Below are 12,629 nucleotides of genomic sequence, written 5' to 3'. Positions count from 1 at the left end.
TGCAAGAATTTTTTAATTAGATGAAAATAATAGAATATAGAATCCAGAAACAGACCCAGGCATGTATGGGAGATCTATAAATCACTGGAGGAAAGATTGACCTTTAGGTATTGGAACAGTAGTCTTTCTAACATGGGGCTAAATAAAATTAAATATCAAACTGACCACCATATACAAAAGTAAATTTCAGATGGATTAAGTTCTTATTTTGACAAGCAAAAATTCTGAAATATTAGAAGTAAAATAAAGGATGCAAGAGGTTTCATTAGACAAGACATATAGCAAAACTCAAAGGAAGTTTTGGAAAATTTTACTAAAGTAAATATCAAAAACTTCGGCATAAAAAGAGTGCCAGCAGGGATCCCTGGGTGGCGCAGCGGTTTAGCGCCTGCCTTTTGGCCCAGGGCGCGATCCTGGAGACCCGGGATCGAATCCCACGTCGGGCTTCTGGTGCATGGAGCCTGCTTCTCCTCTGCCTATGTCTCTGCCTCTCTCTCTCTCTCTCTCTCTGTGTGACTATCATAAATAAATAAATTAGAAAAAAAAATTAAAAAAAAAAAAAGAGTGCCAGCAATATTAAAAGAGATGTGACAAATGGGAGAATATGCTTGCACTATATTAACAGAAAACATTAAATGTACTGTACTTGTATAAAATTCCTGTAAATTGATAAAAAAGGATGATCAGCTCAATATGAAAAAAAAGGTAAATGTAGAATGGCTGGTAGGTATATATAAAGAATCTCAAAAAAAAAAAAAAGGGAATCTCAACCTTACTAGTGATTAGGGATATGCAAACTAAGCCAATAATATACTATTTCACACCCATCAGATTATCAGCTTCCAGAAATCTAACAGTACCAATAATTAGCAAGGAAGAAGAAGAACCAGGTGAGGGTGTAAATTTGCATATTCACTTTTCAGAGAAATTTAGCAATATCTAATAAATTTGAAAGTGTATATCAAAAAGTCTACTTCTAGAGAAGTATACTAGAGAAATATACCAGTAGTACTGTACACATTTTCTGCAGCATCAAACAATAGCCAGAATAAAAAAAATAACATAAATGTCAGTCAGTGGAGAAATGAATAAAAGAATTGTGAAATAGGCATATCAAAGACAAATTACAGGAATACAAAACCACAGTGAATAAATACATTTGAGCTATAGGAATCAACATGAATGAACCTAGAAGATTGAAGATTGAGTAACACAGCAAGTTGCAGAATAATATAGACTGGCTCTTCTTAAAGTGCAAACACCTTTTCAGGAGTCCATGAAGTAAAAAATATTTTTATACTAACACTGAGAAGATACTTGTTTAAGTGTTGAGTGATGATACCATCACTCTGACACCTAATAGAATATATGTTTATACACTTCTATGTTTTAAAGATTTCTCATTTCAGGGTGCCTGGGTGGCTCAGTTGTTTGAGCAGCCAGCTCTTAATTTCAACTCAGGACTGATTTAGGGTCCTGAGATCAAGCCTCGCATAGGACATCCCGCTCACGGAGTGTCTGCTTAAGGATTCTCACCCTCTCCCTCTGCCCCTCCCCATGTTCAGTCTTGCTCACTTTCTCTTTCTCTCTCTCTCTTTAAAATAAATAGATCTTAAAAAATTACCATATCTACTTCCACATGCATTAAACACTCATAGATATAACCCACATAAACAGTATCTCCTTGGGTTCCATAATAATTTTCAAAAGTATAAAGAGTTACATTTCAGAACTGCTAATATTTTAATGGCTGTGTAGCCATTAAAATGAAATGAATATTTGGCAGGAAAATATGCCCATGAAGTATTAAGTGTAAAGAGTATGTTATAAAACAATATGTAGAAAATAATATTTGCAGCAACAACAAAAATGCTATGTAATTATGCCTAGAGGAAGAATTAGACTAAAAGGATTTAAGTAAAACTTTCAATTACGGTTCATACCTGGATTATAATTAGCTTTTATTTTCAGTACTTGCTAATTTTCCTATAATGTATATATATATTAACTATATAAGACAAAATTGTATTTATTTAAGACAATTATATAAATCTTTTACAAGGCAGCTATAATTCTAGGAAAATGAGTTTGACCCAGCAAATATTTATTTAGCACCAACTTGCAATACTACAATTTAACTTTGATGCTAACCACCCAGAGTTAGTGTCAGACTCCACAGATGTACGGCACAGTCCATAACAACACTGCCCTTATTTCAGATGCCAGCTACAAGTTCAAGGGCCACCCATGCTTCTGACCAACTGGCTACAAATCCAAGAGGCTCCCATAATTCCCCCTTTAAATTAAGTACTTTGCTAGACTGATTAAAAATTCAAGCACGTTTATATTTATAATTAAAAATTTATAATTATTTTAAGGGACACAAACAGGACTAGCCACATAAAGAGACTCTGAGGACAGGTATAGGAAGATTCCAAACACAGACCTTCCATGCCCTCTCCCCATGGAGAGGTGTGTCACCCTTCCTGGCATGTCAGTATACTTACCAACTTGAAATCTCCACTGAGCTTGAGTATTGAGTTGTTATTGAGGGTTTCATTATATAGATATAATTGAACTCAATCTCCAGTCTCTTTCCCTACCCCTCCCCAGAGGTAGGGAGAGTTCAGAGCCCCAATCCTCCAATCCCATGGTGGTTCTTTCTGGCGATCGGTAACCTGTCCTGGGGCATCCCATAACCTAAGTGTGATTCAGGGATATAGAGTCTTCCAGGAACCAGGGGCAAAGGCCAGTCAAATTATTTATTATTACACCACCACCACATGTAAGAGACATATGACGGGCTAGGAATGGGGAAAGAAATTCCCAGTCTGAGTGGAAATACAGATTTTAATACATTTTAAAACTTCTTAAAGCAAACAGAAGACAAAGATCAGTGTGTGTTAATTAGATAATCCAGACCAGAAGAAGCCAAATTATTACTAAAATAAACTGCTTAGTCAGTAAGGATCTGGCGAATCGTTTAGTAGTTGTGTGACCCTGGATGAGTTTGAGTTCTTATCCTCTTTAAATCTCAATAAAATATGCATAATGAGGATTGTTTTTTAAAACTAAATGAGAGATTGTATTAGCCCATTGTTAAACACATAGAGGGCAATCAGTCACTCAGTAATAGGGTAGCTATGATTCTTTTGGTTGTAAACTCTAGTGGAGTTCAAGATAGAAGAGATGAAGTTGAATACATAGAAATAGTTAAAAGTGGAGAAAGAAGTTAATATTTATATAATAGATATGGTATACGTTAAGGTATATAAAATATATGCAGAATGTTCTTTTTAATCTCCTGCTCTAACAAAAATATTTCAGTTTATTATTTTTTAAGCAGTAAATAATCTAGTTTCTCATCATTATTCATACCTGCATTCTTACCTCTGTACTATTGCTACTCTAATCAGACACTACTGATAAATAGCATCTGTTACTTGGAGTGCAGAGATAGATAGCATTATGAAGGAAATGGAAGCACAGTTCACAGATGGGCTTCAGGGAATCCATAAACTCCCTAAAAATACCTCTCCTGCTTTTGGCATTACAGGATTTCCTTATTTGCCTGTCAGCCAGCTTTGTAATAAAAAAAAAAAAAAAAGGAAAGAAAAAAATGGTTTATAATGTCACAGAACATTTTTAGATACAACCACATCAGGAAGGGTTTGTCTAAAGTGCTTCTCAAACTGGAATGTGCAAAAAAAAAATCCCCTAGAGTTCTTGTTAAAAATACATATTCTGGTTCAGTAGATCTGAGATAGGAACTGAAATTCTGCTTTTCTAACAAGTTCTCAGGTTATGCCTGGGTTATTGGGGAACCTCACATTAAGTAATAAGAATCAGTTCTGGAAATAGAAATGGTTTCTGGTGTTTTCAGTGGTTACTTATTAGCAAACTACCTTTCTTTTTCTTTTCTTTTTTTTTTTAATTTTTATTTATTTATGATAGTCACACAGAGAGAGAGAGGCAGAGACACAGGCAGAGGGAGAAGCAGGCTCCATGCACCGGGAGCCCGACGTGGGATTCGATCCCGGGTTTCCAGGATCGCGCCCTGGGCCAAAGGCAGGCGCCAAACCGCTGCGCCACCCAGGGATCCCGCAAACTACCTTTCTTATTTCAACTTATTTCAATTTATCTCATCAAATCCTTATGAATTTTTCTTCACAATTAGCCAAAATATAATTTTCAGATAATTATTTTGTACTTAGTGTGCACAATAAATTCAAAATTCCTTTCGTATCTGAGCAATGATTCAAATGTTTAATTTTTCCAAAATAGTTTCCCAAACTGCTGTGGTAATTTGATTTAAAACAAAAAAGACTGACTAAGCAATTGAAGCCTATATTCTTTATTGACTATTTAAGTTAAAATTAGAAAAAAAAAGGAAATAGTGATCACAATCACTCAATACTCTTGCACTTGTACTTCATCTGATGTCAGCATTCTTTGAGTCACCACCAAAATATTCTTTATTCTTTCTCAATTTGATCTTCTGTTCATTTACTTCCTCTACAAAATTCCCTAAACCCAAGAGGGCTACAGAAAAGAGACAGCATGTGAAGCTAGGTCATCATCTCTGACCTTGATAAGGAAATCCAACATTACTTAACACTTTCATGAAACTATCCTTTTCTAACTGGTTTCTGAACTTAAACTCACTGTTTTATCTTAATTTTATTATTTTATTTTATATGTATTCCTCCAGTTGCTAAATTTATCTGAAATTTTTGGTAGCTCTAATTGAATTCAATGTTGCTTCTTTATAATTTATGTTTGGACTATGGGCAAATACTGGGTTTTGTGGTTAAACGAACCACACATATAGAATAGAATAAATATAACCATATCTCAGGTCTTTTAAGTGGAGAATTTTTTTGTATAAGGCAGTAAAATTTTTTTATCTGTTTTATAAGTAAGTAGTTTACCTGTTAATCAATGTTATGATACCTTATGTTATAGGAATTAAATCAAATGCTCTCAGAAACACCACCAGTTTGGAAAGGATCATCAAAGCTTTTTCGTAATCTTAAAGAAAAAGGCAAGTTTACTTTAGTAGTTATACATTTTGAAATGGACATTATATTATTTATACTCTTTATATATATTTTCCTTATATTTAAAATTGTTTTAGTTACATATGTGTGTTTATGTGTGTGTGCATAGAGAAAAAACTGACAAGAAAAATACCAAAATATTAATGATTGTTTCTGGGTAGCAGGATTAAAGGTGGTTCTTATTTTTATATATATTCATGTCTTTCAAATATTTTAGAAGAAAATGAACTGTTATTTTTTTAAATGAACTGTTATAGCTACAAAAAAATATTTTTCAATCATTGAGCAGTATAGGATATATTTACTTACAGAAAGCATTTTTCAGGGCACTTGAGTGGCTCAGTTGGTTAAGCATCTGCCTTTGGCTCTTGTCCTAGGATTGAGCCCCACATCAGCCTTTCTTCTCCGCGGGGAGTCTGCCTCTGCCTCTGCATGTTGGATGTGTCCTTTGGTCACCCAGTTTGAATATGTTTCTTTTCAAAATAACATGCACTGGGATCCCTGGGTGGTGCAGCGGTTTGGCGCCTGCCTTTGGCCCAGGGCATGATCCTGGAGACCCGGGATCGAATCCCACATCGGGCTCCCGGTGCATGGGGCCTGCTTCTCCCTCTGCCTGTGTCTCTGCCTCTCTCTCTCTCTCTATCATAAATAAATAAAAATTAAAAAGAAAAAAAAAGTGCCATTTAAAAAAAACAAAAACAAAAAAACAAAATAACGTGCACTGCAAAATCCACTTTTTCGACCTACTGTATGATCCATATTTATGTTTCTAAGCTAAGTCTTAATTCATACATTTCCTTGCAATGAGATTATTTAGCTTTATTGCAGTTTTCTTTTACACTCTACTTTTCGTACATATTTATAGAAAAGACTAATTAATAAAATCTCTTTAATCTTAAAAAGGAATTTTTCTTGTAAATAAACTTTTTAATATTCTCAACTATGAGAATACGAAATAAAATGTTAAAGAAATTATATAGTTAGCTTTTTCATTTTCATCAATTTTAATGGATATTGGTTTAAATATAATTATATATACTCTAGCATGAAGACAAATATTTTAAAGGAGTAGTTATAATCCATGTATTTTATCTGAGTAGAATTAGAAATTCAGATTGCTTCTACCTTTTTCACATGGAGTCTGAAAGGGGTAAACACCTTACCTTTTACTGTAGGCTTTTTATAAGTAGGTTTTTAAAATCTTTGTGAAATCAGGGCCATGGAATCTTTAAAGCTCTTAGAAGTTTTTTCCTGGAAGTTGTCTTTAAAGATTGTCATTCAAGTCTTAGAGTGGGATGATAGGATCAGGAAAATTCAAAGCTCAGAAAGATAAGTTAGCAAATTTAAAAATATTTAGTTAACACCTCTCATGGGAAAATACAAATTGGATCAAGTATAATCTGAGAAAAATAAATGTGTGGTTCTTTGTATTCAAAGAAAGGGTTAAATATGGCAACCCTAGGTTTAGGCTTGCCCTAATCTTTGTGTTACATGCATATTTTCAAGTTTTTGGGGGGAAATGATCTATTCAGTGCTATCCCACAGAATTATCTGTAGTGATGAAAATGTTCTATTTCTGTATCGTCTCCCATAGTAGCCACTAGCCAGATGTGGGCTTTTAAGCATCTGAAATGTGGCTACTGTAACTTAGGAACTGAATTTTTTATTATATTTAATTTTATTTGTTTTAAATTTAGATAGCCACATGTGACCAATGAGCTATTGAAGATTAATTTACAAATGAATTTTATCTGCTTAAAATATTACCCAGCAAGAAAATGTTACGCAGTTTTACAAAAAAGTAATTGATATGCAACATTTTTGAAGACATATTTTACATAAACTTAGTTATAACAGCCAACTGTAATGTATCATGATATAGGAACTAAATATGTTTTTAAGGAACTTCCCTTAGAACATTTTTTATTGAATTTTTATTTTTTTTTAAATTTTTTTAAAATTTTTATTTATTTATGATAGTCACAGAAAGAGAGAGAGAGGCAGAGACACAGGCAGAGGGAGAAGCAGGCTCCATGCACCGGGAACCTGACGTGGGATTCAATCCCGGGTCTCCAGGATCGCGCCCTGGGCCAAAGGCAGGCGCTAAACCACTGCGCCACCCACCCAGGAATCCCTTGAATTTTTAAAAGAAACCTAGTTGACATCTTTCTACCCTCTTTCTCTAAAGATCACAACATTACTATATGCTTAGCATATGTATTTTTATTTTATTTTATTTTTTTGATCTTGAGTGGCCTTAAAATAAATTGGAAGGTCAGTCTAATAGTTTTCCATTTTTGTAATTGGAAAGCATTAAGAATCTAGACAGTTCATGTTTAGTAATATTTCTCTTTTTCTTGATCATTTTTATTAAATTATATCCTGAGTTTAACTTTGTTTTCCTTGTCTGTGGATTATACTACCCCAGAGACTATTTGGTCCTACAGAAAAGTACCTGCCATGATAACTATGATTAGTACTCTAACTGTTAAATAATTGTTCACTGAGGGAAATCTTGAGTCAATTAACAAATAAAAGATACATAGTGGTTATTAAACTTCTTTATACCAACCAGCATCTCTTTTGTATTCCACCAGGTTAGTTAGAACAACAGTCAGTGAGATGGATTGTAGTGACATAGAGCCCATTTTCTAATCCTGTTTTCCTTCTCTCCTTTTTTCCTCCTTTCTTGTTTTCTTCCTCCCTCCCACCCTCCCTCCCTCCCTCCCTCCCTCTCTTTTTACCCTCCCTCCCTCCCTCCCTCCCTCCCTCCCTTCCTCCTTCCCTCCCTCCCTCCCTTCCTCCCTCCCACCCTCCCTCCCTCCCTCCCTCCCTCTCTTTTTACCCTCCCTCCCTCCCTCCCTCCCTCCCTTCCTCCTTCCCTCCCTCCCTCCCTCCCTCCCTTCCTTCCTTCCTTCCTTCCTTCCTTTTTGAGGGATCTTATGGAACCTAGGTATTGTATCTTTATATACATTGACCATTCCAGAATCTTTCTCCCATAACATTCATGGCAGTCAACCAGAACTATCTGTCCATAGGTCACAATATTGTAGTATAAACAAAAGAAGGGAATGCTTTCAGGGCCTCTAGCCAGTTCCCTTCAAGTCTTCTGACAAACTGCCTGACAGTGACTCCTTTCTTTGTTCTGTAACAAAGAGGGGGTAGCCTAAAAGAACATCAGGTAAAATGGAGTTTCAAGGTTTATGATCTGATTACTTAAGGATTTTTGTATACCTTTTTACTGAACATTAGAATTATCTGATATCTGGAGAAGTGTTGTTGACTTATTCCTGATTTTAATTTTCTCAAGGTCCACCTGGAAACTCAGCTAAGCATTATTCTAGTTTTGGGTGTTACATCCAAAAGCAAGATTCTGAGTAACAGATTATATATTTGTATTTACTACAAACAAATGCCTTTTAAGCTTTGTAATTCTGGGATTACAGGGAATTCAGGATGCAATATTCAGAAAATGTAAGCCATTTAATTAAAACAAATATATCTTAGAGTACATTTGATAGAAGCATTAAGTTTGTCAAGAATAATAAATGGTAACTTGAAAGCAGAAAAGTGATAAATACAGTTTCATTTTTTTAATGCAATACAGAAATCTGATTTGTAAGCAAGAATATCTAAATGTTTTTTTCAAGAGTTACTAAGAAGTAATTAAGTACTTTAAACACTTTAAAGTTTAACCATTTTCAACCTTTCTGTTTTATGTTAGATTCATCCATTGACATAAGTTTAAAGTTAGTAAATAGTATAATTTTCCTTTCTTTGCCAATATATCTAGCAGCATTAATGGGAATTTTGCATGGGTTTCTACGGAGGCATTGTGAAACAAATCAAAGTTAATTGTGTTGCTTCTTTTGCTGTGATTTTATAATAATTTAGTCTTATTTAAAACAATACTTAGCAGTTCTTTAAATAAGTTCCTTATTAATATTGCTTATTGTTATAAGAATAATATTTTACTTGATAAATATAAAGTAATATTTGAAATATAGCATTACTAATACTGTTTTTCTTCTAGGTGTGATTTCTTACACAGAATATCTTTTTCTTTTATGTATTTTAACAAGTAAGTGTACTCATTAAATCTACTTTTGGATAGTTTTCTTTTTAAATGAGAATCTTGCAAAATAAATCTTAGATTCTCTTACTATTGAAAATCACCTTAGGTTTATCCATGGTTATTTTGCAAAACTCATGTCTAAATGTTAGCAGCAAATGTTAATCATAACACTATTAAGAGTCGAAAACATAAATGTTTTTATGGTGTATTTATGCTCATAAATTATAAGCTTTATATCTTATATCAGTTCTTGTGGTTTAATCTACGTGAAAGTCATATAAGGATTTGTAAATTTCCTAGTACACTCATTGAAATCACATATTTCTTAAGACTAGCGTGAAAGAATGTCTTCTAACTAGCTAGTGTATCAGAATACCCATCTTACATCCTAAAACAGCTTTGTAATTAATTCTCTGCCTTTCGTACGCAGCAATTTTTATGAAATATATGAAGGGCTTACTAATGTTTTCAGTTAAATTTCATTGCATTTAATGCAGGAACTTACTTGCTACTGTTGACTGTGAGACAGCCACCTGGCTTTTCGGTTCCTTGAATTCTCACAGCAGGAATTTGTCCTTTCTGCTCCCTCTGCCATCAGTGCTTTTTCCTCAAGAGCCTCATGATAATAAACATTATTCAGGTTTCCTTTGAATGTGAAATAGGGACCCATTTTGACAGTCCTCCCTAAAATGGCTCCCTCTCTTACCTCTCCCTTTTTTATCCCTTTACCCTGCTTTATTTTCCTCATAGCACTTAAAACTATTTGAAAGTATTTGTTTTTTTGGTTTTCATGTTCTTGTCTATCTCCCCATACTTGAATGCAAAGTCCATGATGGCAAAGATTGTCTCTTTTTTGTCCATCTCTGTATCAAGAACAGTGTCTAGCACATGGTAGCCTCTCAAAAACCAGTTGGTAAATGAGTGAAAAAAAAAAAAAGAATAAATGGAAGAATATCACTAGAGGGATTTCTGTTTGTGGGGATTTGTGGAGATGTATGGAAATACAAATTATCAGTGAAACTCTGTCATTAGAAACAAGTCCTAAAATTCCTTGTACTTCTAGGATTAGTAAATTAAGAGCCATTGTGTTATTCTGAATTTAGTAATAAATGTTATGTTGGAGTTCTATTACGGGAAGTTTGGGGAATGTACATTGTGCATATGTATTTCGAAAATTATCATCCTTTATTTTTTTCTTGTATTTTTTTTTCTCCTGGACTCAAAATGAAATTAAAATGTTGGTGCTGAAGAACAAGAAGCGTTGGTGCAGGTGGTAATAGCACTATCTGAGGTTGTTCCAGACTAGAAGACACTATGATTCAAGGATAGTCAATGAGGAATATGCCTTGAAAATTAGAAGAGTGCCAGGGAGTGTCTCAGAGACTTGATAAAAAGTTAATGTTATTAGCTATAGAACAACTTTGGTTTATAAAACTCTAAGTTTGAAATACCTAAAGCAGCAGAGTGACTGGCAAGAATATAATAGAACTGGTTAGGAAAACCATTTGTTGAGATGCTACAGGGTATGGTTAAGAGTGTTAGAAAAAATACATGGTGGTTTTGCTTATATGTAAAGGTTGGGATCTTTGAATGCAGTGAATCTTCCTTTGGAGTTCAGGACCCATTTGAGAAACTTCTGGGAATTTGAACCAAAAAATTGTAATGTCTTTTAGAGTAGAACCAACAGAAATGTGAAAACAGAGCTGGTAGGGAGTGGGCTAGAGAATCCACCTTACCTGTCTATGGTTTTTTTTCTTTGCTTTTTATTGTTTTAACTTCATTTTCCCTTCCAAACAGTGCTTGTAAGGACTTCTTTTCATTGTATATTTTAAAGATCACTTTAAAGCTTAAAACTGGGTTATCAGAGGTGATGAAATGTTTTCTTTCTTAACTGAATGCTAATGAAAGAAAGTTCAGTTAGTAAACTATATGCAAGAAATGAGCTTGCATATAAGACTGGCTTCTGTTTCCATTATTTTCAGAGACAGTTATTATCGGTTAAGAAAGTAGGATTACATGCTTCTCTTTTGCTAGCTTCAAGATTTTATGACAGGTAATACCAAATGTATCTGTGGGAGGCCCCCTTTAAAAACTTTTTGCCAGTCATCTCCAAAGAAAGGATCAGAAGGGCACTTAGGTGGATCAGTCCCCCTTAAGCTACTGACTCTTGGTTTTTGGCTCAGGTCATAATCTCTGGGTCTTGAGACTGACCCCTGCATCAGGCTCTGCCTCAGCACAGATTCTGCTTGAAATTCTCTCTCCCCCCTCCTGTTCCCCTCCCCACCTCATGCATGCATATGCACCTGGGTGTGTGTGTGTGTGTGTGTGTATGCACTATCTACCTCTTTCTAAAATAAATGAATGGATGAAATCTTTAAGAAAAACAAAGGTCAGATGTTTCTCAAAGGCATGTGCACTGAGCTCTTCTTTGAAGGACATGTTCAAAGTTTCTTCTGTTCAGATTTTCTTCTTTATGCTTTAGAAGGGATAAAGGGATTGACCCTCATTATAAGGTTCATAAAATTAAAGCAGTTCTTAGTGTGTAAAAGTATGTCTTTCTCAGGAAAGCAGTTGTTCCTTGTATTTTGGGGGAATTGAGAATTATTCAAGCCTTTTTTATGTTTCTGCTTCTAAAGCTTCTAGAAGTTTAAACTCAAATATGTAATCTCTTATGCTTGACATTTATTTTCATAGGTCATTTCCATTCTGATTTTCCTAAGAATCAGGACTGGACCATTGTGTCATATTTTTATTCTTTTGTTCTAAGTGTTGAACATAAGTGATGATTTGATATTTCCCTTTTAAACTGACAAACTTAGATAACAAAAAGAAGTATTTATTTTTAGAAGTAAGGTAGTTAAATATTACTGTCTGTGCTGTGCAGCAGGTATCACACAAATGCTTTCAAAGTGTATTATCAATTTTGTTACTAAGTATGCTAATAAATGAAGCAGAAATATATATATATGTATATATAGAGAGAGCACGCGCGCACGCGAGAGAGAGTGCTTTTATTATATTTAAGTATTAGTAACCTACTGCTTTTAATCTCTTGGTTAAAGAAAGTATTTTTGTACAATTAACTCTTTACAACTGTACTTTAAAAACATTTTTCCAGGGACGCCTGGATGGCTCAGCGGTTGAGCGTCTGCCTTTGGCTCAGAGCATGATCCCAGGATCTGGGATCGAGTTCCACATCGGCCTCCCTGCATGGAGCCTGCTTCTCTCTCTGCCTATGTCTCTGCCTCTCTCTCTGTGTGTCTCTCATGAATAAATAAATAAAATCTTTAAAAAAATTTCCATTTCACCAGTACTTTTCTATTCTTTCTGGCAGAGCCACATGCAGGTTTTAGAATAGCTTTCAACATGTTTGACACTGATGGCAATGAGATGGTGGATAAAAAGGAGTTTTTGGTGGTATGTATATTAAATGCTGCATTTCATCAATAGTTAAATATTGTTTATTTATATTCTTATGTTTTTGCATCATTTGG

At 34.5% G+C, this 12,629-nt stretch overlaps 1 protein-coding gene across 6 annotated transcripts in view; it reads left to right on the top strand.

The window, feature by feature from the left end:
• Positions 1 to 12,629, top strand: part of MICU3 (mitochondrial calcium uptake family member 3) — a 95,555-nt gene that overhangs the window by 45,939 nt on the left and 36,987 nt on the right. For 4 of the 6 annotated variants that reach the window (XM_072776207.1, XM_072776205.1, XM_072776204.1 and 1 more), the window contains exons 4-6: positions 4,966 to 5,044; positions 9,094 to 9,141; positions 12,470 to 12,552. In XM_072776207.1, the coding sequence (XP_072632308.1) occupies positions 4,966 to 5,044; positions 9,094 to 9,141; positions 12,470 to 12,552 (210 nt within the window). The remainder of the gene's footprint in view (positions 1 to 4,965; positions 5,045 to 9,093; positions 9,142 to 12,469; positions 12,553 to 12,629) is intronic. The other 2 variants (XM_072776209.1, XM_072776206.1) reach the window with 1 other exon arrangement.

Source organism: Canis lupus, chromosome 15 (assembly GCF_048164855.1).
Source record: "Canis lupus baileyi chromosome 15, mCanLup2.hap1, whole genome shotgun sequence".
Lineage (NCBI taxonomy): Eukaryota > Metazoa > Chordata > Mammalia > Carnivora > Canidae > Canis > Canis lupus.
The sequence above is the reverse complement of the archived record's forward strand: the minus strand, read 5'-3'. Positions and strand labels throughout refer to the sequence as shown.